Source organism: Lagenorhynchus albirostris, chromosome 11 (assembly GCF_949774975.1).
Source record: "Lagenorhynchus albirostris chromosome 11, mLagAlb1.1, whole genome shotgun sequence".
In the NCBI taxonomy this organism is placed as follows: Eukaryota; Metazoa; Chordata; class Mammalia; order Artiodactyla; family Delphinidae; genus Lagenorhynchus; species Lagenorhynchus albirostris.
This window is the reverse complement of record NC_083105.1, coordinates 46,731,974-46,758,805: the sequence shown is the minus strand read 5'-3', so window position 1 is coordinate 46,758,805 and position 26,832 is coordinate 46,731,974. Positions and strand designations below refer to the sequence as shown.

Sequence of the window (26,832 nt, the reverse complement as noted above, 5' to 3'; positions counted from 1 at the left end):
GCATTGGCAGGCGGATTCTTAACCACTGCACCACCAGGGAAGTCCCAGGAGTTAATGAATTTTTCATCACTGGAAGTGTCCAAGCAAAAGCAAGGAAATTGTTATTAAAAGGATTAGGTGATTCCGTGCATTAAGAGGATAGGCTTTTCTTCTACCCTAGAACTATTTAATGACTTGTGTTAACATGTAGTTGTTCCCTGTGTTTACTTCTACTTTGAATAGCTTGAATTTCTAACAAGGCTCTCTGAAACCTAAATACTACACTTAATCTCCCTCTCCTGCATAAAACAGTACTACTTATATTTGCTATGCATCTAAAAAAGAGCTATTTTCAACACAAGTGTTTCAGAGTAAAATTAAACAGGAGGATCAGATTAAATCATCAGCTCCTTGATTCTCTACCCACTGCCCCCCCCTCATAGTCAGGTTTCACAATATGGATGTTGATCAAGCCTAACCATACTTGAATGTAAGTATATAAGCACATTTTAAATCTGCTTGTATTACCTACATTTCTTTTTATTAAATACAGAAATTCCTTAGAGATGGCATAGTACAGTAGAAAAAGAATGGGTCTTGTAATCTGCCATAGTCAATACATGCGCAGTCTCAGAAAGTTACTTAATCTTGTTCTTCTTCATCTCACGGTAAGATTAAATTAGAGCACTTGCTTATAGTAGGTGTTCAGTAGGCGTCGGTCCATTTCTCCAAACACAAACACTCTCCCTTTTAGTCACTGTACTAGGAGGTGCTCTCCATATTTGGGAATTATTAAAAGACTCTTTAACAGAACTAGGTGCCGTTAGAGAGTAATACCCAAGTTTTTGAAGAACATGGGAAGAACAAAATCAACTTGGAATAAAAATCATGAAATGTTAAAACTATCTTCTAGTCCAAAACCTTTTGTATGGGGAGGAGGAAACAATCTAAGAACATCAGTTATAAACTATTTACTCAATGTTGAGACCAGAATTTCTTAGCTTCTTGCTTTCCAATTTCAAAGCTGATTTCCCTTTTACTACATATGTGTATATATACCTCCCATAGAAGTTCACTTCCATTAACATGATAGACAGGTGGCAAGAATTTAGGAAATCCAGCCAGCACTTCCAGTACAGTATTATGAATTTACTAATATGAAGTGATTATCTGTGCTTTTTGTTTTTCTTTTGCAATTGCAAAGATAAAGGCTGTATGCAAACAAATTTGAACTTTGAAAAAATATTTTTTAATAATCATTCTTTACTATTTCAAACAAAATGCAAAGTCTTTGGAAGCTCTCCTGCTTAATATGTAGCTAGGTAATATTTAAGATCCCTTCCTGCTGTAATATGATTATAAATATTAGAAATAGGAAGTAGTGTCCTCAATAATTATATGCTCAATATAATAGGTAAAGTTTATGGATAAGAAAAAATAAATGTAATTAGAAAAGATAGTGGCCACATAGGAAATTTATTTCAAATGTAAAATTCTAATGCTAATAACAAATATTTAACATTCACAATGAAGCATGGCAAGAAAGTTAATATCAGCAAGCTGGAAACGATCTAGTACAACTGTAAGCATTTTTTAAGTTACGACCAAATGAAAAGGAAACTTAATTTTCTGTGACAATAACAAAATCTAAAGTTATATAAGATAAATGGAAAGGATAAATTTTTTCTATATATTTTTTGTTGTTGGATCACTCATGCTTTCATTCATATTTATTCTTACCTAGTTATTCTAGTTGCAAATGTCTAAAACCTATCCAGCATGTGAATTTTAATGAGAAAAGGTGATGATACAGTATTAATTTTCTCCCCTATATATTTTAGCTATCCAAGTGTACAGTAGCAGTTTGTTATTGAAAAATTTCACAATGTACCAATTTTTAAAACCATGTATAAACATTTTCCCAACATATTCCAAATTCCCTTCTATTCCTAGGATACCAAATCCCTACTTATGATCATTCTTTTCAGAATCTTTCAATAAAAGTATATATACATATGAAATTGTATATTGCAACTTTAACATCAGTCACAGAACTTCTTGAAGAATAGTGATCATAAGAACAAACTATAAATAACAATGGTTTTAATGTCCTTGTTTAGAAAGATTTTATTTTTCTTTTAAAAAGAACTTCATCAAGGCTTGGCCATGATTCTCCTGAAAACATTGTTGCAGACAATGAAGTACATCAAATAAGTCAGTCTGGTTCTGAGTATTGCAGTTTTAATCTTAATTTTAACTGGTGGACAACTATGCAAAGAAAGGACTCGCTTTTCTTTTTCTTTTTTTCCTGTGCCTCTGCCCTCCACGGGAAACAAGATGCTCAGTGACCTCAGAGCTTAGCATCTCTGACGTCCCAGGGGGTCTTACTACTATTCTAACTTAAGAGAGTCAATGGTGACCTGTTTTCAGAAACTGAGGAGCTGACATACCCAACCTTCCTTGGAAATGTGAAAAGGCAGCCCCACCTCAAATAAATGAAACTGATAACAAACCCAGTGTTCCATTAAGGATAAAACAGAAATTTGGAAAGTCTTTTGATATGTTTGACTTTCAATGAGAAACACATGAAATAATGAAAGGTTCAGAAGAGAAGCAAGCTAATTTAAAAATAGGAAATAAGAGGAGAAAAGTAAATGTTTAAAGAACAGAAGGCTAGATGGCAACAGTTTCTTCAAATACTTTTAGAATAATTATAAAGAAGGACAGTGACTAAATGCAGAACTTGAAAAAATGGATTTAAAAGCCTTTAAGAATTTAAGTTAAATTAAGACAGAATTTTCTGATGTTCTCTAGATTTACTTGGAAGACCATCTTGCTTCAGTTTTGAGGCAAAGGGTTCATTCACAGAACTCTTTGAGCTCTGGAATCATAGAAAAATGAATCATATTCATTAAATTATTTTTAGACACCCCATCCCTGTGTTTTATGAACGCTATAGGAATTAATTCTGCCTCAAGGTCAAGTTGCTCAGCATATCAGAGCTATGAGATCTTATAAGATAATAGGATCTTATTTGCTCACCACTGCCTCAGATGTTAGATTGGCTTTAGCCTTCTTGAAAAGGAAGATAATTATAACCTGCCGTAGGAAAAAGATTCACGCTGAAAATCTGTGATCTTAGGTTAAGCTGCTTCAACTATTAAACTCACTTTTCCTTTCAGGTAGTGTGTGTAACCACTAACAATTGTCTTTATGCCAACAGAAAGGGAAGAAAATAATTTAATTCCTAGGTAAAGAAGGAAAGAAATCTAGTCTCTCAAAACTTGAAAGGTATTAAAGTACAAAGTTGTCTTCTCCAAACCCTGCACCTTCTTAATTTATTCAGAAAAACACTTAGGGTCTTCCTGTAATTAAATTTGCTTTACCCCTTGCTTGGAAATACTGTTACCTGCCACATCAAGGACTACTTCAAAGTAGCAGATCGGGACTTCAGCTGAAAAGTACCACACCAGTAAAGTAACATTTGAAATCCAAGAAAGAGAAGTCAAGAATTCCATGACTTGGTGTTTCCATATTCATCAGGAACATAACTGAATTTAATTAAGAGTATATTCATTTGGGACTTGCAAGTCAAGAAAAATATATCTTTATATATTTTGCAAAGTGAACATTCTGACTTCAAAATGTAGGTCGAAATAGTTCTCCAAGTTTGATATTTTGATAGAAGTGTGGTTTGGAGAAAGATCATCTTAACTTTTTTTTTAAAGGTCACGAAAAGTATAGAGGCTGAAGGTATGCGCGGGCGAGGTGGGGAGGTGGGTGTGGAGGGAAGAATTAAGAGAGCAGGACGCAGCTCTAGGAACGGTACCTGTCCCAAAGTGAGTCTGAACGCCGCTATCGCCTTGCACAGCGCTCCTGGAAAGCTCATCTACAAATTCCGGGATGGGCCAAGGGTGGCAAGACTCCTAAGGAGGGAGACAGAACAGAGAAGATCCTGTTCTCGGGAGGCCGGGAGCGAGGGGACGGTCCTGATGGGGAAAGTGGTGTCTCCTTCCAGGGCTGCAAGCCTCTGCACCTGTTTCCTCGGGTCCCTACTCAGTCAGCCCCAGCCGTAGGGCAAATTGAGTTGGGGTCGACCCGGCAGCCGGAGACCTAAGTTGCCGCGAGGTCCACCCAGGACCCAGGAAGCGACTTTCCCGGGTCTTGCCCGTCGCAGGTTCCTGCCCCCACGTGCGTTGCCTCCACTGCAAACTCCGTCTGACTCAGCCTGTTTGACTCCTCTCCTGCTGCCCTCCGGGCCGGGCTGGGGCCGGGGTAGCGCCGGCTGCGCCGGGGCAGTGGGCAGCGCCGGGACCCTGAGGCCCGACCGTTACAGCGCTCGCTGGCGGGGAGGGGGCGGTAGCGGGTCACGCCTCCCGCCCCGCCGCGTGCGCTCCCGCGTGGCAACTGGCGCCAGGGTTTCCCCGGGGGCGCCCCCCAGCGCACGCCGCTCGCCCGGGGGTTTCCAACCGAGTCTTGCTGGTCCCGGCGGCCCGTTTCCCCGGGAGCGCCCGCCGCCTGGCCGCTAGCTCACTCTCCCCGCTGGCTGACCAATCCCCGTTTGGAGTTCAAAATTCCCGCCGCTTCACTTGCGCTACACCCTCTCCCTCGTTTGTTTTTTTGTTTTGTGTTTTAAACTTTTCACTCCGGTTAAATTATATTGACCCTAAGCTTTATCTCGGATGTCCCTCCAAAGCGATTTAACGAGAATCCCGAGCGCCAGCCGCCGCTATCCCCGGGGCTCGCCCGCCCCTCGCCCACGGGAAACGCCCCGGGGCGGGGCGGGAGGACTCAAGTCGGCGGCGGGTGGGGCCGGGCGGAGCTGGCTCCCTCGCGGGGGAGCCCCCGGGCTCGCCTCAGCCCTGCGGCTCCTGCCCTCGGGGCAGCTGCCCGGCGAGTCCGTGGAGCAGTGGCAGGCGGGCGATGGAGACTGGGAGACACTGGGCGAGAGGAGGCGGGGTGGGGGAGGCGGGGAAAGCGCGGGGGCGGAGGCTGGCAGGGGGCGCTGGAGGCAGGAGCCGCCCGAGCGCTCCGAGCGCCCGAGGGTGCAGGAGGCTCTGAAACCGCGGCAGCGCCGCGAGCCTCCGGGGCCCGGGCGGCGGCTGGGCGGGGAGGTTGGGGGGACGCTGCCGCCGCCGGGGGCGTCGCCGGCCTCAGCCCCTTTGTTCTCGCGCGCTCCCCCTGGCCGCCCACTCCCCTGCTGTCGCGCGGCGGCGGCTCCTCCCGCCCGAGGCAGTCGGGCTCTGCGCCGGGGGCGGGAGGGGGCGGGGGGAGCGTGCCTGCCGCCGGGAGTGGGGGGCGATGGCGAAGCTCCGGGTGGCTTACGAGTACACGGAAGCCGAGGACAAGAGCATCCGGCTCGGCTTGTTTCTCATCATCTCCGGCGTCGTGTCGCTCTTTATCTTCGGTTTCTGCTGGCTCAGTCCCGCGCTGCAGGATCTGCAAGCCACGGCGGCCAACTGCACGGTGCTGTCGGTGCAGCAGATCGGCGAGGTGTTCGAGTGCACCTTCACCTGTGGCGCCGATTGCAGGGGCACCTCGCAGTACCCCTGCGTCCAGGTCTACGTGAACAACTCCGAGTCCAACTCCAGGGCTCTACTGCACAGCGACGAGCACCAGCTCCTGACCAACCCCAAGGTAAGGACGCCCCGTGAGGGATGCCTCGCTCCTGCGGAGATCTTGAGGTTTGGGGGGAGCATCAGTGTTAGACCCTTCGCGGGGTGGCTCGGAGTATGCTCGCATTACCAGGAGGCGACGAGGCTTCGCAGGCTATACTCAAACCAGGAGTAAATACATCGGGGAGCCCCGGGCCCCCGGTCCTTCAGGCGGGTTTGTGCACGGCGACCCGTGCGTGGTGCCCGGAGGCTTTCTTTACACACCTGTCTTGCCTGGTCCCAGATTTTGAGGCCTTGGCCCAGCTTAGGTTAGGGCCCTAGAGGGTTGACTTTGGAGAAATGCAAGGAGCCGAAAGTTAACTTTTCCTCCGGTTAAAGCCAGTGCGTCGCGGGGATACACCTACTCCGGCGCATGGTCAAGGTCCGAGCTCCCACTGGCCGCGTCCAGAACTCGTCTTGGGAGATGCAGGGAGTCTTTTAGCCCCTTGAAAAGTGTTAGAGGTTTCCTTGCCTTTTAACTCTTGACAGACGTTTTTAACTTGTGATCCAAAGATGAACTTTCGTGGGTCGACAAACGACGTGGAATCAAACGCGAGATTCTGCGTAGATCCATTTTGGGCGGCTACGGCGGACTCCTAGTTTTCATGAAATAGATTGTCAGAAGGGTCTAGAGGCAGCCTGGTGACTCCTAGGCTCTGTGTGCCTAGAAACAATTGGGAGCCACCTGGGAAACGGTAAAACTTTCTGAAAATAGAAAACCGTCCGTGAAATGTACCGAATATTCCTTCCTTTGCAACTTTTTTAGTTCTCACAAGCAAAAACGAAAAAACCTGGTTAAGACTCGAGGGATGGAGAGCAGAGAGAGGGACGCTCAGAAAACTGTTCCCAGTGGAGAAAAAAACTTATAAAAAGCAGTGTCCTCAGTCTGTGAACTAATTGAGCTTTGTAGTGCACCTGATTTTGCAAGAAGGCTTTTCTTTCGTTTTTTCTTTCTTCTCTTGGCCTTTTTTGCTCTTCTTGTTGCTTAACTATCAAAGTAAAGATGTGTATCTTCTTTAAAGTTACCGGCATTTTCCCTCTTTGTGAGAGCAGTGCTTGAAGATCAAGCAAGAAAGCTGTCCATAAGGGAATGAGTCTTGTGTACACAGGAACAACTTTAAGTGTGACAGGATATAATTATATCAATCCAAAAAAAGAATTCTATCTCAATAGTTTACAAGTATTTAAAATAAGCTTATCATTTCTCTACAGTAAACCTCTTGTTCTTGTCTCCTAAACAGTAAAATCTTGAATTGGGGAAATTTTAAAAAGGGAATTCCTTTAAAGAAAAATATATGGCTTCTCTTAAAAAAGATGCTCTTGCTGACAAAGGAAGAGGACCTTAAAAATGAAGATAATATATAAGCAGTAAATATAGAAGTACAGAATTTAGATAGAGTATAATGTTCAAAGTCTTGAAGAAGCAATAATGTTTCAAAGACAAATGTTGTAAATTAATCTGCTCAACGCTCAGGAATTTCAAAACAAATTGCAGGGTTTTAGAAATATCACTTTTTTCAGGATTAAATCATTAATATGAAAGAAAGGTGTCAAAAAGAAATAGTGATTTAGAAATTATATGGTAGTTCATCATTTAAAAGGTGTTGTTATAATTGGTGAAACATTGCTAATTAGTTTAAGATTGTGGTTCAGGCACTAATAAATTACATACATGTTTTTCAGTCAGTGGCTAATATCTAATCAAGACATTGAGAAGGTAGAATTTACTACATAAAGGCTGTTTCACAATTTCCAGGTAATTTTGAAGGATCTGACAAAAAAAATAAATTGGGATTTAGGACATAGATTCTTAAATCACTTGGAAGGAGTGGTAATGCTTTATATGTAATCCTAGGATTTGATATTTCTCTCTTTTTGTTGCAAATAATCAGTTTTCTTCCAGTGCCAGTTTGGATCCTGGCAACAATGGTTTTGAAGAAGTATCTGAACAAAATAAGATTTTATAAAGTAAAGTATACAAGAAATGACAGAACTGCAGAAAGATATGTTAATGTTACAGGAAATGATGAACAACATCCCATTCAATTTAGTCAAGGTTTCCTCGGCCAAAGCAGTATATGTCTCTTTATCCAAATTATGATTGCATCGTACCATTTATAGAACATAAGCATGTTCTTTTGCAGTCACTTTTTGACTTTTGAGCAATGAAGTGCTCAATTTGGGAATTCTTGTAAGCAATTAGTGATGGAGAAATTCAACTCAACCAAAATATTGTGCCAGAGTCCAGTATGTAAGCAGAATGTTTCCACGGTGCCTTTGCAATTAGGCAATACCCACGGCCCGTTGCTGTTGCATCTCGGCTACCCAGACCTTACCTTTTTATTGAAGGCCTGGGTGCCCCACCCATTCTCTTTGTAGAATGTCTAGATTCCCTACAGTGTCATGGATCCTAATCACCTTCAACTTTCTCTTCTTCATGGCCCACTACCACAAGAAGCCATTTGGCAAATCTCTTTTTAGAAAAAGAGAACAAGGACTTTCTCCCCTCCCTTGAGTTTGCTGCATTAGATACAGTAAAAAGCAGGGAAGGGGAAAGAGTATTGCACATATCTAACATCTTAAGCCATAGACTACTAAAGAAGACAGTGTGAATAAATTTGACCTTTGACTAATAATTTCTTTAAAATATCTTTAAGTCCTATTCAGCTTATGTTTTGAGTCATATCCTTGTTTCTAAAGCAATCACTGTATTCAGCCATGTAATATAGTACTCAAGTCAGTTATCCTAATTATCCAGTCAAGTCCTAATTATCCACAGGGCAAGGATCTGCTCTTTGAATTGACCGTAGCAAAATCTAAATTTGGGGTCAGCTTCCTCTGGCTACTGTTCTCATCACTGCCTTATCTCTTTGTGACTAGCAGGTGTGTGTGCTAAGAGGTTTGGTTCTCATCCATGGCCATACATTAGAATCACTGGGGGAACTTTAAAAAGAAATTCTGGGGGGGCATCCCAGGTGGCGCAGTAGTTGAGAGTCCGCCTGCCGATGCAGGGGACATGGGTTCGTGCCCAGGTCCGGGAAGATTCCACATGCCGCGGAGCGGCTGGGCCCGTGAGCCATGGCCGCTGAGCCTGTGCGTCCGGAGCCTGTGCTCCGCAACGGGAGAGGCCACAACAGTGAGAGACCCGCGTACCGCAAAAATAAATAAATAAATAAATAATAAATAAATAAATTCTGGGGAGTTCCCTGGCAATCCAGTGGTTAGGACTCCATGCTTTCACTGCCGAGGGCCCGGTTCAATCCCTGGTCAGGGAACTAAGATTCCGCAAGCTGCGTGGCACAGCCAAAAAAACAAAAAAAAGATAAAAAGAAATTCTGATGCCTGGGTCCAGCCTTCACAGATTCAGACTTGGTCTTGGGTGGGTCCTGGGCATTGATGTTTTTTAAAAAGTTCTACAAGTAATTCTAGTCTGTAGACAGAGTAAAAATAAACACTGGCTTAGAAAATGTCCTCATCTGTTGTGCAAGAAAAGTAAAATAAGAACTGAAAGGGTTCATTGTGATTAATATTTGTGTGTTTGGGTTAAAAGATGTTACTGATGCTACTGAATCTAGGGAGCTGGTTTGAAAGGGGGGACTCAAATTCTGAAGGAAAAGAAGAGAATCATTTAAAATTAGTTTAATGTAAATGAAACGAACTTACGCAGTTCCAAACATTTAAAATTGGTCTAATGTAAATGAAATGAGCTTGTGCAGTTCCAAACATTTGCTTTTGCCTCGTTGATTACATTGGATTGCAAAGAAAAGATGAATTTTTAAAACCAGCCTCTTGTATATGGAACAAGTGAGAGCAGGTGATTAGAGGCAATATGTTTTATTTTTGAGTTTTTTTCTTTCTCTGATATGAAAAACCTAGAAAGAGAGGACAAACGTCTATTTCTAAGAAACCAGTACTACTGTAAAAGTAAGAGAAACGCATTCAAGAGAATAAAAACTTAGGCAAGAACTAGAAGAGCTTCAGGCTTTAAGTATATACCCTGAAATTGGATGTAATGAACTACAGGGAATTGTGGCTTAGTTACCTTCTTGGTATCCTACACATCCATACTAGAGTGCCTCTCCCCCCAGCACACACACCACTTCCTGTGTAGATGGTGTGGTCTGCTGGGGTTCATTTATGAACTCCATCCTTGAATTAAATGTGCAATACTTTGTGCTCTAGAGAGGTCCATCACATCAAAACTAAGTAATGAAAGGCTCATCTGAATTGTGACAGCTTGTCTATAGTCTTTATTTCTCCATGAAAAAGTGGCTTACTATGGTTGTTTTTCCTCTGATGATGATATGAAGTAATACTGGGGATGTATATAAAATTTAATTCCACAAATACTTCTTCAGCATCTATTATGATCAGAGAACTGGGCAAAAAACAGGAGGACATACAAAGATGAGTTCATTCATTTAACAAATATTTATTAAGTGCCACTTTGTGCTGTGTGTGTGTGTGTGTTTCCAGGTTCTAGGACTGGAATAGAGATCAGGCTGGAACCCAGGGCACAAAGATCAGAGCCCTGGGGGTAAGACAGGAGAGTAAGTTGGGGCCAGTAATGCAAAGGTCCTTGACAGATAGGATGGGTTTGGTGGACATTGGGAAGCCATGGTAGGAAGAGTAATGCCCCCTACCAAGGATGTCCACACCCTAACCCCCAGAACCTATGAATATCTTATGTTACACAGCAGAGAGGAATTAAGTTTGCAGATGAGTGAAGTTTGCTAATCAGCTGACCTTAAAATAGGGAGATATCCTGGTGGGCCAAGTATAATCACAAGGGTCCTTAAATGTGGAGGAGTAGGTCAGAGGGATGCAATTTGAAGAAGACTCAACTGACTGTTGCCAGCTTTGAATACAGAAGGAGGACACAAGCCAAAGAATGCAGGCAGTCCCCTTTTCCAAGGGAGTGAGAAAAGGCAAGAAAATGGATTCTTTCTTAGAGCCTTCAGAAAGGAATATAGCCCAGCTGGTGTCTTGATGTTAGTTCAGTGAGACCCATTTTAGAATTCTGACCTTCAGAATTGTAAGATAATACATTTGTGTTGTTTTGAGCCACTACATTTATGCTCTAACAGCAATAGGAAGCTAATACAGAAGTCAAGGAAGGCTTTTGAGTAGGTGACTAATATGATAAGATATTTGAAAACTTGGTCAGATAATATCCACTTATATTATGGCTCTTTAGAAACAATCTAATCTGCAGGCTGCTAGGATTTTCCTGTCTGAGATTACTTATCATAATCCTTCCCTGACATCCATTTGTGGATGCCTTTATGAAGTTCCCAATTATTTGTAACAACTCCCAAAATTATGTATCTCAAACTCTAATCAGAAACTTTTTACTTTTATAAGAGAGATTTGTGATGTTACAATATATTTCAGTCAAAGTTTGGAGGAAAAATGCATATATTTTATCACACACTTGCCTCAGAATTATAAAGATTTTTACAAGTTGTCAATTTTGTTTATCTAAAATGTTTTTGCTACTCATTTATAAATGAAGATGTCAAGTTTTATTTACCTTGGGTTTAAATTTTTTTTTCCCATCTTTAGCAGAATTTCATATTGAGTTCCTAGATAAACAGTACATTTATATTACAATTATCATAAATATTCGCAGTAAAATACTGAACAGAATGGTTTTTAATATTACATATGTTTCTTACTATTCCTCATGCTGTGCCTTTGGTATTCTCTAGGTCACATAAATCAATGTGTAAAAATTTGTACTTTTGAGTTTTAGTAATACCCTCTTTTCTTTTAAAATAAACACTTATAAAATTGAAAACTGGAATTCCCTGGTGGTCCAGTGGTTAGGACTTGGTGCTTCCACTGCAGGAGGCACAGGTTCAGTCCCTGGTCGGGGAACTAAGATCCCACAAGCCATGTGGCATGGCCAAAAGAAAAGGTGGAGGGAACTATGTGCTTATTAAATTATTTAAATTTATGATCATTTTTGTAAATAAACTAATCAGACAAACTTGTTTCATGTATTTGCTTGGTTGAGTAGCAGAGTCCAGCAGATTGGGTCACTAGAAGTTCTCTGTATACCGAAGCACATGTGAAGAAATATCCATTCATCTAAATTCTTCTGTGCCATTCATCTAACTGATGCAGTAGACCAAATGGACTTTGAAACCTTATCCAATGTCCAATTTACTAGTTGTAATCTAACAATATTGCAGCAGCATATATTGATGTTATATCTCATTAGCAGAAATTAAATCCTAGAAAATTACATTCTAAATCCTAGGAGTTTAATCCAGTTTTTCCTGTGTAATAAATATATTTATACAATTGTCTTTATCGACACAACTTTAAGATAGTTCTTAAGAATGGAAAACCAGACAATAATACTGCTTAGTGAGAGTAAGATCTATTCTGATTATAATTACCTCTGTTTCCTCTGTTACAAGGAGAAAAATGGCAAAAGAAAATCATCTTTATCTCTCTAACACCAGCTTCTATTCTGGAATCTTTTGTTTCTATCAATAGTATCATTATTCTCTGGTATTAATACATTATCAATTTTCACTGCCACTATCCTGGTCAAAGATATTATCATTTGCTTTGATTATTATAGTATCTCTTTACTAATTTCCTTATATCTAGTCAATTTCTTCCTCCAAACCAATGGTTCTCAAAGTGTGAGCCATGGATGAGAAGCATCAGCATCATCTGTGAACTTGTTAGAAATGCACATTCTCAAGTCCCATCCTAGACCCATTGAATCAGAAATTTCACCCTAATTTCTGATTTAGTGGTTCTGTGTTGAATTCAAGAATTTATACAGTAAAAAAGTATATAACTACCAAGCTAATAAGTGGGGAAAATGAAATAATATAAAGCAAGCCATTTTTAAAAAATGCAGTAAAACAAAGTAAAAAGAATGTAGACAGGTAGAATAAATTAAAAAAAAAAGATAGTAGATTTAAACCCAAATTTATAATTATATTAAATATAAATGGACTAATTCTTCCAATTAAAAGGTAGAGATCATAGACTGGAAAACATACAACCTCAACCCCCCAAAAAAATGAAGAAAGAAAAGCTGGAGTACTTGTATTATATGAAATACAGTAGACTTTGAAGCAAAAAAATGTTACTAGAGATAAAAAGGGACATTTCATAATTATAAAAGTTAATTCAACAAAATATAACAATTGTATATTGGGAGGTACCTAAAAATATAACCTTGAAATACATAAAAACAAAAAAATTAAAGCAGAAATATGTAGAAATATCTCAAGGGAGAAATATACAAGTCTATCATGACGAGAGATTTTTAACACACCTCTGTTTGTAACTGATAAACAATCAGACAAAAGCAATATCAATGCACATCCAGCAGATTTGAATAACATGTTTAACAACTGACCCAACTGACATATATAAAATAGTATATCCAGTAGCAGTAGAGTGTACATCATTTCAAGTGCCCGCATAACATTTCCCCAAACTGATCACATTCTGGGCCATAAAGAAAGCCTTCACAAATTTCATAGCAGTGAAATAATAAAGATTATATCCTCAGTGAAATTAAGCTAGAAATGATTAAATTTTACTGAGAGACATAGAAGATGTGGGAAATTCATTAGGGAAAGAGTGACCTTATGAATAAATGGTGCTTGAGCAATTAGCTCTACGTAAAAAAGAAATAAAATGTGATACATGGGGCTTCCCTGGTGGCGCAGTGGTTGAGAGTCCGCCTGCCGATGCAGGGGACATGAGTTCGTGCCCCGGTCCGGGAGGATCCCACATGCCGCGGAACGGCTGGGCCCGTGAGCCATGGCTGCTGAGCCTGTGCGTCCGGAGCCTGTGCTCCGCAACAGGAGAGGCCACAACAGTGAGAGGCCCGCGTACTGCCAAAAAAAAAAAAAAAAAAATGTGATACATACTTCACACCCATAACAACAAATTCCAAATGGAATAAAACCTAAATGTGAAAAGAAAACTATAAAACTTCGAGCAGTTGGAATAGGAAAATATCTTTATGACATAGGCCTAAGAAATATTTTCTCAAATAAGGCTTAAAGAACAAATCATAAAAGGAAAAGATTGATACATTTGAACATGTTAAAACGATAATTTCCATATGACTAAAATTATTGTAAACAAAGTAAAAATGTAAACCACAGACTAGTAGAAGATAATGGTAAAACAAGTAATCAGCAAAGGACTATCCAGCATTTATGAAAATGTCTACAAATCATTAAGAAAATGACATATGACATAATGGGAAAATCAGTGAAGGTTATGTACAGTCAATTCATGAAAAAACTCAAATGGTCAATAAATGTGAGACAATGCTGTATTCCAATAATCTCAGGGAAATTCAAATGACAACAATAATGGAATACCATTTCACACCCATCAGATTGGCAAAACTTAATGTTTCATAAGACCAGGTGTTGGTGAGGTTTTGAGAAAATGTTAAATCCTACTGATTGCTGGAAAATTGGTTCAACCACTCAGAAAAATAATCAAACATATCAATAGTATGTGTAACTGAAGTTGTGCATACCTGACAACCACTGTGACAATCAAGTGAAGTGACAACAATTTCACTTCAAGGAGTTTACCCTAATAAAACTATAACATGTATTCAAGGAAGTATATATGAGGATTTTCATTGCAGAACTGTTTGTAGTAGTGAAAAAGTAGAAACAATCTAATTGAATTTATTCGGATATTGGGTACTTTATTTATTTTTCTTTTAAAGAGACAGCCTTTATTTTAAGGATTTTTACATTGAAGACTTCAAAAAGTGGTAGGTTTTTAGAACTTATTGACCTGTATTTAAAAGGAACTGTTGACAGAGTTTTACCAGAAATAATCTGAACAAGTGGGAAAATACAGTTAATACTACTGAAACCTACTAAAATAATTCCAGGACATATGGTTTATCTGACATAACGATACCTCTAAATACTGCCACTGATATGAAACTGACTGCTTCTTACTTTTCTAAACACACAGTGGTATAATTAACAATATTCAATCACTTCTGTTCTTTCCTGAATATATAAAAATTAACATACCAATTAAAAAACTATTCTTCTTGGACTTCCCTGGTGGCGCAGTGGTTGAGAGTCCGCCTGCCGATGCAGGGGACGCGGGTTCGTGGCCCGGTCCGGGAGGATCCCACGTGCCGCGGAGCGGCTGGGCCCGTGAGCCATGGCCGCTGAGCCTGCGCGTCTGGAGCCTGTGCTCCGCAACGGGAGAGGCCGCAGCGGTGAGAGGCCCGCGTACCGCAAAAAAAAAAAAAAAAACTATTCTTCTCTTTAAATGTTTCTTACAGATACAATTTCAATATTTTCATTCAATAGTGGTGTGGTTTAAGAGATTTTTCATTCACAAGTCAAACAATCCACCCAAAGGGAACTGATAGTCTGTAGGTTCATAGTGCAAATAAAGAGTTTCAGAATGAAGCAACTGACTTTTCTAAAGTACAAAACAGATAAAATTCTTAGAAGATACATTCAATAAGCTCTACTAAGCAGCTGGCCACAGAACTAGAACATTTGATAATTTTCCTGGTGAATTCAATGGGATTCCAGATGTTTCCAAACTCAACTTGAACTCTCATCTTCAGCTTTGTATTTTGCTTTTCCAGTTTTGCTAATGACACAAACATGATTCAAATCCCTGAAGTATTCATTATAGTCAAGGGCATATCCTACAACAAACTTGTCTGGAATTTCAAGTCTAACAAAGTCTGGTCTATATCCAACACTTCGAGGGATCCTTTTCACCAGCAAGCTTGCAACCTTGACCATCTTTGGATTATGCTGCTTGACCAAGGAAAGCAAGGTTTGCATTGTTTAGTGTCAATTATATCTTCAACAATCAAGACATTCTTTCCAGTTAAGGTTGAGAGATCATCTCCACCAATTACTTTTATGTCACCTGTTGACAGGTGACATAAAGATAAAATCTACATTTTATCTACATAAATCTTTATCTACATAAAGATAAAATCTACAGTCATAGGTATAGATCTATCACTATTTCTGTTTCAGTGCTTTGATGTAATCCAGCAGATCAGCAAAGAATTTATAGTCCCCCCTTGAGCACACAGAGGGCCACGATGTGATAGCCTTCCATCTCCTTCATCACATCTTGAGCCAGCCGTTCGGTCCAGTCCATAATTAGTCCATGAGGAATAAACACCTTTTCGAAAGCCTCAGCATAATGATTAGGTCTACAACATAAATCTAGGTCATAACCTGGTGCATCATCACTAATCACAGCGCTGGGGCTGCGAGTCACCATAACGGAGCTGGCTGGCGCAGGCTGATGGCAATCTGCTATTTTTTTAAATTAATTTTTATTGGAGTATAGTTGATTTACAATGTTGTGTTAATTTCTGCTGTACAGCAAAGTGTGGGCTACTTTAATAGGAACCTCGTAACAGTAACCTAAACAAAGGAACTACTAGGTTTTTTTCTTTTGTAAATGTATGAGCTTGTAAGCAGTCTGTGGGGCTGTGCCATTCTGATCTGGAAGGTCATTCAAACACCCAGTTTCTTACTGTCTTGTTGCTCTAACTGTCCCTTAACATGGTTTTCCTAACTTCATCACATCTGCCTTTTAGGCAGTGAGAAGAGTGAAAAAGAAAAATAAAACGCAGGCAGCTTCCTTTAAAATATATATATATATTTCAAAGATTGTAATATTTGCCCTTTTAACGTGTACAGGTTTTTGGTATATTCACAGAGTTGTGCAACCATCATTGCTAATTCCAGAATATTTCCATTCCTCCCAAAAGAAATCTCATGCACATTACTATGCACTCCCAATTCCTCCAGCTTGGTCATGGTATATAATCCTTTTTATATGTTCCAAGATTTAGTTTAACAGCATTTTGTTGAAGATTTTTGCATCTATATTCATAAGGTATATTGTTGTGTAGTTCTTGTGATATCTTTGTCTGCTTTTGGTATCATAATAACAGAATGAGCTGGGATGTATTACCTCTTCTTCTTTTTTTGGCAGAAGAGTTTATGATTTTGCACCGTGGTCAAGTGGGATTTATTTTAGGAATGCAAGGTTGGTTAAACATAATAAAATCAATGTAATACAACATATTAATAGAATAAATGACAAAAATCACATGCATGTATATACAGGAAAAACGTTTGACAAAATCCTTCCTTGACTTAAAAAATCAACAAACTAGGGATAGAAGGGAACTTTGTCAACCTGATAAAGGGAAACTATGAAAAACCCACAACCAATATCATACTTAATGATGAGAGACTGAAAGTTTTCCCCTAAGATCAGGAACAAGACAAGGATGTCCACTCCTGCCACTCACGTTCGATATTGTACTGTAGGTTTTAGTCAGGACAATTAGGCAAGAAAAAGAAACAAAAGACAGCCAGATTGGAAAGGAAGAAATAAAAGTATCTCTATTCACAAATCACATGATCTTGTATATAGAAACTCCTGGAGAATCCCCTAAAAAAAAAAAAAAAAGCTATTGGACCTAGTAAATTCAGCAAGATTGCAGGATACAAAGTCAATATACAAAAATCAATTATATTTTTGTACACTAGCAATGAACAATCCAAAAGTAAAATTAAGAACACAATTCTATTTACAGTAGCATCAAAATAATCAAATACTTACGAATACATTTGACAAATTTAACAAAAGAATGTAAGACTTGTACCCTGAAAACTACAAAACACTATTGAAAGAAATTAAAGAAAAACTAATTAAAGATAACCTTTGTTCATAGATTGGAAGACTGAATATTGTAATATGATGGCAACACTCCCCAAATTGATCTATAGATTCATTACAATTCCTATCAAAAACTCAGCTGGATTTTCTTTGTCAGAAGTTGACCAGCTAATCCTGAAATTCAGATGAAAGTACAAGGGACCCAGGATAACCAAAACAATCTTGAAAAAGGAGAACAAAATTGGAAGACTCACACTTTCCAATTTTAAAACTTACTAGAAAGCTATAGTAACCAGGACTGTGTGGTACTGGCATAAGGAATAGATTCCAAATCTATGGAATAGAGTTGAGAGTCCAGAAATAAATGTATACATTTATAAGTAATTGATTTTGACAAGGGTGTCAAGAGCATTCAACAGAAAAAAATAGTTATTTTAACCAGTGGTGCTAGAACAACTGTTTATACACATGCAAAGGAGTGAAGTTGGACTTCTACTTCACACCATATACAAAAATTAATTCAAATTGATGAGAGACCTAAATATAAGAGCTAAAACTATAAAGCTCTTAGAAGAGAGCATAGGTGTACATCTTTATACCTTTGAATTAGGCACAGTTTCTTAACATGACACAAAAAGCATAAGTAATCAAAGGAAAAATAGGTAATTGGACATAATCAAAATTTTAAAATGTTTGTGCTTTGAAGAATACCATCAAGAAAGTGAAAAGACAAACACAGAATGAGAGGAAATATTTGCACATCTGATAAGGGTTGAATATCCAGGATATATAAAGAACCTTTACAACTCAATAACAATAATAACAAAAAGACAAATAACCCAATTTATAAATAGGCAAAAGTTGGGAACAGATATTTTTCCAAAGAAGGTATACAAATGGCCAACAAGCACATGAAAATTTGTTCAACATCATTAGTCATTAGGGAAATGCAAATCAAAACCACAATAAGAGGGCTTCCCTGGTGGCACAGTGGTTGAGAGTCTGCCTGCCGATGCAGGGGACACGGGTTCGTGCCCCGGTCCGGGAAGATCCCACATGCTGCCGGAGCCTGTGCTCCGCAATGGAAGAGGCCACAACAGTGAGAGGCCCGCGTACCGCAAAAAAAAAAAAAAAAATCACAATAAGATACCACTTTCAACCCACTAGAAGACTATTAAAAAATAAAAGACAATAACAAGTTTTGGTGAGGGTGTGGAGAAATTAGAATCCTCATACATTGTTGGTAAGAATGTAAAAGATTTGCAGCTGCTTTGGAAAACAGTTGACTGTTCCTCAAAAAGTTAAACAGAATTACATATGACCCAGCAACTCCATTCCTAGGTATATACCCAAAAGAAATGAAAACACATGTCCACACAAAAACTTGTACGTGACTATTTGTAGTAGCATTATTTATAACAGCCAAAATGTGGAAATAAATCAAACGTTCATCAACTGACAAATGGACAAACAAAATGTGCTATATCCATGCAAGGAATTTTATTTGGCTATAAGAAGGAATGAAGTGTTGATACATGCTACAACATGATTGAAAACGTGCCAAGTGTGAGAAGTCAGCCACAAAAGATCACATATTATACAATTCCATTTACATGAAATGTCTAGAGTAGGGAAATCTATAGGATGATTGGGAATGATAGCTAAAGGGTACGTATCTGGTGTTTTCTTGGGGTGATAAAAACATTCTAAAATTGATTATGGCGGTGGGACACCTCTGTGAATCCACTTAAAAACATTGAATTATACCCTTTAAAGGGGTGAATTGAATGGCATGTCAGTTATATTTCAGTAAAGCTCTTACCAAAAAATAATGTTGATGGGAGATTTACTTTGCAAATTTGGCATTTCAAATAACTTGTAAAGAGGTTAAAACTTCCCTACTATTTGGAAAAATATGTACTTTAAAATATTAATTTTCCAAATAAAATTTATTTGCAAAGTACTCAAAAATTATTTAGAAAATTTTTAGTTAAAATAAAATTATAATTTTGATGGAACACATTTTGAATGTACAAAAATAAACTATGAAAGTACTAAAAATATAGATGAATATTTACATAATTTGGGCAGTGGGCAAAGCCTTTCTAAGGCTAACAAGAGCAAAAATCATAAAAGAATACACTCATTTATTTAATGACATAGTAAGAAAAAACTTATATTTTTTAAAAAACATTAAAATTGAAAGAAAAATGACAAATTTGGGAGAATATTTGCACCATGGTAGAGCAATAATTCAAAACTTATTATGTGAAGCTGTCTTAGCAATAAATGATCATCTCTTCTGTATAAGACTAGGTGTGATGGTTAATTTTCTGTGTCAATTTGACTGGAGCTAAGGGATGCCCAGATAGCTGGTAAAACATTATTTCTGTAATGAGAGAAATCCCAGAAATGTTACTTTAAAATAAATGCTCTGTGGAGCACACAGGGCACGACTAGAGAATACAGCTGAGAGGATCAATGTGTTGGAGATGAAGGTACCGACTTGAGAAAACCACAGTGTGTTGTACTTGTATACCTGCCTCACCCATACCAGTTTACGTTGCCACAGTACTGAAGGAATGGAAAGCCTCTTCTATGGTTCGTGTTCCAGGCACCACCTTAGGTTTCACTAATTGTGTTCATGGCAGAGGTGCACACATAGCAGACCTTTAGAAGCTGCCTGGTAGAGTGGGAAAGGCTGCAGTGTTGAAATCGAGGTACCTACACCTGAATCTAGGTGTGCACCTCTGGGCCGGTCACTCAACCTTTTTTCTTAAACAATCTCTCAATTTTCTTTTTCTTTTTCTTTTTTTAAAAGATTTATTTATTTTATTTTTGGCTGCGTTGGGTCTTCGTTGCTGCGAGCGGGCTTTCTCTAGTTGCGCCGAGCAGGGGCTACTCTTCTTTGTGGTGCACGGGCTTCTCATCGTGGTGGCTTCTCTTGTTGTGGAGCACGGGCTCTAGGCTCACGGGCTTCAGTAGTTGTGGCACGTGGGCTCAGTAGTTGTGGCTCACGGGCTTAGTTGCTCTGCGGCATGTGGGATCTTCCTGGACCAGGGCTCGAACCCGTGTCCCCTGCATTGGCAGGCAGATTCCCAACCACTGCGCCACCAGGTAAGCCCCCAATCACTCAACCTCTTGATCCTCAGTTTCTTCACAGACTGAGGATTATTGATAATACAGGTTATAGATAATATATGGATAAATATGATCCAAGAAGGTATAATTGATTAATACCTGTGGAATAAATAAACCTTGGCATTTGCATTTTTAAATAATTACTGAGGCATCAAGTAGGGAAAATTTCACGGGCAAGGAAAGAGTTTAGGGACTTTGTCACAAACTTTGTAATATTGAGACAACAGCTTAGTTTCTGGTATCTCAATATTTCCAACTCTCCATTCCTTAATCTTCATAGCTGGTAGGAAAATATCTACTTGTACAAATCTTCTACAGGTTGCATTATTTTAAAATATCTGTAGAATCATTAATTCAACAGATGTTTATGGAGGACCTGCATGTAGCAGGTACACTATTCTAGGTTCTGGGGATGCAGTGGTAAAAGAAATCCCTGCTGGGTTGGAGCTTACTTTCTGTGTAGTTGTTGGAGGGCTTTACACAGTACTGGGTGTGTGTGTGTGTGTGTGTGTGTGTGTGTGTGTGTGTGTGTGTGAGCATGTGCATGCATTTACTGCTTAGTTCTGAGGTGACATCCACCTCCTCCATCCATTGGGCTTTCTTTCTCCCGTGCCCATGTGAAGTACTGAATGTCTGTTTTCTTCTGGTTGATGTCAAGCACCTTGCCCTTCAGTGTTTTTCAACAGATACTTATTTGACTTTGCAGAGCCGCTAGGTGGAAAACTAACAACACAAATTTATGGCATTAAAATTTTGCAGAGCTTCAAAATTTCCATTGGAGGGAGTTCCCTGGTTGCCTAGTGGTTAGGATTCTGGACTTTCGCTGCCATGGCCCCGGTTCAATCCCTGGTCAGGGAGCTGAGATTGAGATCCCACAACGCAAGCAGCATGGCAAAAAATTTAAAAAATAAATTCCCACTGGAGATTTATTGAGCATGTTCAGGGAATGCAGAATATTTTTTCAGAAAGATAAGTTCAGATATGAATACTCAGCAAGTTTAGTTACCAAAGAAATGCTCTCCAAAAACACAAAATTAGAAACAAGAATGAGGGAATAACTGTAAATATAGGAAAAGTTAAAATAATTTCAAGTGAATACTTTGATCAAATACAATGCCAGTAAATTTGAAACCATAGGACGATATGGTAATTCTCTAGGATAATACAAACTTCGAAACTAAAACAATCTAATAGTGATTAAAAAAAAAAATAGACGAATTACCATAGAGGAAATGGAGAAAGTTCTCAATAGAACTACTATTGGGACTCCTCTGTCCCAATCCCTTTTGGCATCCAGAAACAACTGTATTTAACTATTTTTGTTTTCTGTTTTTCCTAGTATTTACCACCATGTTTCTAAACAGTAAGCTCTGTGATGTATATATTTTATTTTTATGATTTTTGTTTTTATTGGAGTATAGTTGCGTTACACTGCTGTGTCAGTTTGATACATATATTTTAGACACAATTGCCTGCCTGTGATTGAATCCATCCCATTCCATCTCATTTTCCCCCCTTCATCCTTTAAATATCATAATTTTTGGCTAAATTAGCATTGGGTGCTTAACTTATTTTTACTATGTATTGTTCGGGGTTTTTTTTGTTTGTTTTTTTGCGGTACGCGGGCCTCTCACTGCTGTGGCCTCTCCCCTTGCGGAGCACAGGCTCCGGACGTGCAGGCTCAGCGGCCATGGCTCACGGGCCCAGCCGCTCCGCGGTATGTGGGATCTTCCTGGACCGGGGTACAAACCCATGTCCCCTGGATCGGCAGGCAGACTCTCAACCACTGCGCCACCATGAAAGCCCGTATTGTTCGTTTTTATTGCAACTTTTTATGTTCTTTGAGCTGATAATCATCCTCTTATAATATTTTCTTACTTCCTTGTATACCTTTCTCTTACTTTAACAAAATTCTCCCACAGAATTGTAAAACTCCTTTGCACACTGTTTTTCATATACTTATTCATTATACGTAACTGTTTCATTCTACTTTTTTCTCTTTTAAAGAAACTTACCTGGCATAACTTTTCTGAACTCCTTTAGCCTACTGCCGCAAACCGAACTGGTTGCACCTTAGGCCTGCCCTGTCTCTCCTCTGTTAGGTACTCTGTTTCCTTGACCCCATGCCTTCTTCTTTATACCTTTGCTTTGGTGGAGTGCATCCTCAAGTAGCTTTCTGAGAAAGGGTGCATGGGAAGTATACCTTTTGGATCTTATGTATTGTTCAGAGTTCTGTTTCTTTAACATACTCTAATCTGTTTACTCAAAGTGCAATTTATTATTTGTTATCTAGTGCCCGTAAATCAGTGTAGGTCTATACCTCCAACGTCATGCCTTTCAAGAGAAATAAACAATCAGGAGTTCTGCTCAAAGATATGCTCAAACTGAGCTCAAATTTTTTCATCCATCAAAACTGGTCATAGGCTTCAGGTACTCCCTAGCACACTGCAGAGTACTCCTGGAGGTATGTGTGTCTTGGTACGAGAAAAACAAGCCCACATTAACAACTGCACATTAAGACAAGTTGGGGAAAGCTGCAGTACGAAAGAGAAGGTGCGTTGGGAATGCGAGCCATTTTCTTGTGACTCTTATTTGCCTGCAGGACCTGCTTTAGCCCTGAAAACCCCACCTATATGTCTCAGTGGGTCAGATAGCCCAGTATACAATGGATAACATGGTGACTGGGTGTCGCATGTTCAGGCATTCGGTAACAAACCAAGGGTTTCTCAAAAGGAGGATAGTGATTTGTCAAAGGAAGCATGAGTTTGATTTATGCCATCAGAGCTCTCTACAGGCTCCATCTATCCCTCCAGTCTGGCACAGACACCTTGGATACCATTGGAGGCCCTGGGCCACAGAAGTCAATCAAGAGAGCTTTCTGTAGTCTGGAGTGTCTGGAGCGGGTTCTCCTGCTCTGCCTGCCACTGAAAGCTGGCAGGTAAATGGGTTACTCCGTAAGGGGTCTGAGGAGCAATCCCAAATGTGGGGAAGTGTTTCCTCCGAAGTATAAAGGATCCATCAAGCATTGTGCCTCTTTTTTAGTTGTACAGAATGAAAGGTACAGCAATCTGCCTTTCACTTTGAAGGGGATATCCAGAAATGCCCTGTGCCACTCCCACCCTCTAGCACATCTGTACTTTACCAAGGAATCTAGGGCAGTTTGTACTCCCTGATGTCTGAGCAGCGTGATCTCCTCAATGTACAGACAGTATGATGTTCTGTGGGAGGGCGACGGGTCAAGGTCCCTGCACACTAGAGCATGACGTCCAGAGAGAGTTGAGGTAGACCTGGGTAAGACAGTAGTCTACACCGTCTCTGCCAGATAAAAACAAACTCTCTCTGGTGCTCTCTGTCAAGGATGGAGAAGATAGCATTTGTCAGATCAGTCACCATAGAATAGGCTCTGGAGGTAAGTTTAATTGCTCCAATAAAGAGACTGTATCTGAAACAGCAACTGAAGGTAGTTACCACCGATTCATTTAACGATACAGTCATTCTCCAAGACTTGTATGTCTTCTTCAAGAGCCAAATAGGCAAGTTAAACATTAATGTGGTAGGAATCCCCACTCCTGTAATCTTTGTGACTTCCCTAGGGATGCAGTAGTGGTTTACTATTTGCGGAGGAAGGAGGTGGTTTCAGTCATCCACCATAATAGCCTATCTCCATGGGTAAAGGAAGTCAGGGTAGAAATTACAACCAGTGTACGACCAGACCAAGCATGTATACTGCATCTGTAGATTTAGAATATCAACCACAGGAGAGTTCATGGACTCACTGGACCCTTTTTTTAAAAAAAATTTATTTATTTAATTTATTTATTTTTGGCTGCGTTGGGACTTTATTGCTGCGTGTGGGCTTTCACTAGTTGCAGCAAGTGGGGGCTACTCTTCGTTGCGGTGCACAGGCTTCTCACTGCAGTGGCTTCTCTTGTTGCGGAGCACGGGCTCTAGAGGCCCGGGCTTCAGTAGTTGTGGCACACAGGCTCAGTAGTTGTGGCTCGTGGCTCTGGAGCGCAGGCTCAGTAGTTGTGGCTCACAGGCTTAGTTACTCCGCGGCATGTGAGATCTTCCTGGACCAGGGCTTGAATCCGTGTCCCCTGCATTGGCAGGCGGATTCTTAACCACTGCGACACCGGGGAAGCCCCACTGGACCCATTGTGACATCAACTTAGGTCAAAACTCTGTTTTCCCCTGACCCCATGAGCTCACATTCCGAGCACAGTCATACTTAGTGTCCCCAGGGATTAGGAAGAGCACAGAGCCAGTGTCCAATAATACTGTAAATGGCTGCCCTTTCCCCACTGCACAGCTACTCTTGTAAATGTTTGCATGTTCTCTTGGGAAAGTGTAGGAGAAGATTTTTAGTAGGCATTACTTGAGGTGCTGCCACAGGTCTTTTTCAAGAATAAGTAGCCTTGCCTTCATTCAAGGAGCTTTAGGTCTGGGGAGTGGGTAAGGAGTCTTGTCTTACATCATGATGACTCATTGGACTCCACTTCATCAAACCTCAGGTCCTTTCTGGTATGTAGATCAAGTTGAACCTTAAAGGTTTTCCACATTTTTAGTCCTAGGGGTCCTATGATCTCTTAGTCACTGTCAAAAGTTATCATTGATGGATGAAATCATTTTTATTGTGCTCACAAATTCTGTGGGTCATAAATACAGACAGGGCACTATGGGGACAGTTTATCTCTGCCCTATGATGTCTGAGGTTGTTGTAGAATTCTCGGAGGCTGGAGGCTAGCATCATCTGAAGGCTCATTTACTCTCATATCAGAGAGTTGATGTTGACTGTTGACTGGGGGGCCTTGGTTCCTCTCCACACAGGCCTTTCCATGTGATCTCTCTGCATGGGCTACTTTGGGCTTCCTTACAGCATAGTGTCAGAATTCCAAGGACACACATTCCCAAGAGAGAGATTCAAGCAGAAGCTATGTCCTCTTTTCTGATTCAGCCTTAGAAGTCACATAGCATCACTTACTCTGTAATCACAGTCTCATCCATGTTCTAGGGAAGGGAAACCCACACCTCTGAATAGAGGAGTGTCAATGTCACGTTGTAAGAGCATGTAAAATAGGATGGATATTGGTGCAGCCATCTTTGGAAAATACATTCTGCCACAAATAGGAAGCATCAATTTTTCATCACCCCCATCTATCAATCCTGGTTTTAGGGACTTATGGACAGGGCTTGTTGGTTTCATTCATGCAGAAATGATGTTTTAATATTTCATTAAATATATATATATGTATATATACACACATATATACACATTATGAGCCTATCTGAAGGCATGCATGAGCATTTAAGATGTTCTGTTTCATTTCTGTGTTCTGTGTGGTTGTAAGAGGATTGGCCATCTCCTCAAGGATTTTAAATTATCATCATAAGCCATTGAACGAATTTTTACATGTACTGCCATGCTTAATAACTATTGAGCTTCTTCCAGATTAAAACTTCTAGTTTGGGTCTGACTTCTGTTTAGATTCGACCTCTATTTTGGGCAAAGACACCGTATTTTTATTTTCCAACTCTAGAGCTGAATGAACTATTTTCTCTTGAAAGTGGAATGTTGTTGCAAACTTTTCTCAGTTTTAATAATATCACCAACTTTAGCAGTCTACTTGAATCCAGAAGTTAAATGAATAATGTTACATTACAAAAGTGCAGATGTAATACCAACACAAAGTAATACATTCTAACTAAAGGAGCTTTGGGGGTGGGTGGGAATACTCTGCTGGAGGTATTGAGCAGCTTTTCACAGGGGCATGCAAGGACAGAGGAACAATTCTTCATGAGTAGTAGTTCAGATAATTTGGGCATTTTCCAATGCCATCTCCCATGCCCCTCTCCTTCAAGCACATTAGATGATTCAGTCTTTCTGGAACATCCATCACATTCCATTTCTTCTTCTTGGACTGTCACCTTCCCAACCCATTCTCTGAGAAGCAAACTCCTGTTCAGCCGTAAAGACACAATCATGTCACCTCTTTTGTGAAGCCTTCTCTTATTCCACCCCTACCCTCCTGAAGCCAAAATGTTCGCTTCCTCTTTTGCAATCACAAAGCACTTTGTGCATATGCTACTGTTACTGCACTACATGCTCCTGGGAGGGAAGGAAGAAGAGGGGTCGGGAGTAACATCTAATCTTTGTATCCTGTACTCAGCAATCGAGAATGCTTTATTGGGGCTTCCCTGGTGGCACAGTGGTTAAGAATTCACCTGCCAATGCAGAGGACATGGGTTTGAGCCCTGGTCCGGGAAGATCCCACATGCCACGGAGCAGCTAAGCCCGTGAGCCACAACTACTGAGCCTGCGTGCTAGCGCCCACGAGCCACAACTACTGAGCCTGTG

The 26,832-nt window shown here is 40.1% G+C and overlaps 1 protein-coding gene and 1 pseudogene across 1 annotated transcript in view; one reads left to right on the top strand and one right to left on the bottom strand.

Moving 5' to 3' along the window:
- The first annotated feature begins 5,187 nt into the window (after nucleotides 1-5,187).
- KCNMB4 (potassium calcium-activated channel subfamily M regulatory beta subunit 4) overlaps nucleotides 5,188-26,832 on the top strand; it is a 67,984-nt gene continuing 46,339 nt past the window's right edge. Inside the window, exon 1 of the mRNA XM_060164719.1 lies at nucleotides 5,188-5,616. Coding sequence (XP_060020702.1) covers nucleotides 5,281-5,616 — 336 coding nt within the window. The 5' untranslated portion in view covers nucleotides 5,188-5,280. The remainder of the gene's footprint in view (nucleotides 5,617-26,832) is intronic.
- LOC132528804 (hypoxanthine-guanine phosphoribosyltransferase-like) lies at nucleotides 15,141-15,920 on the bottom strand (annotated as a pseudogene).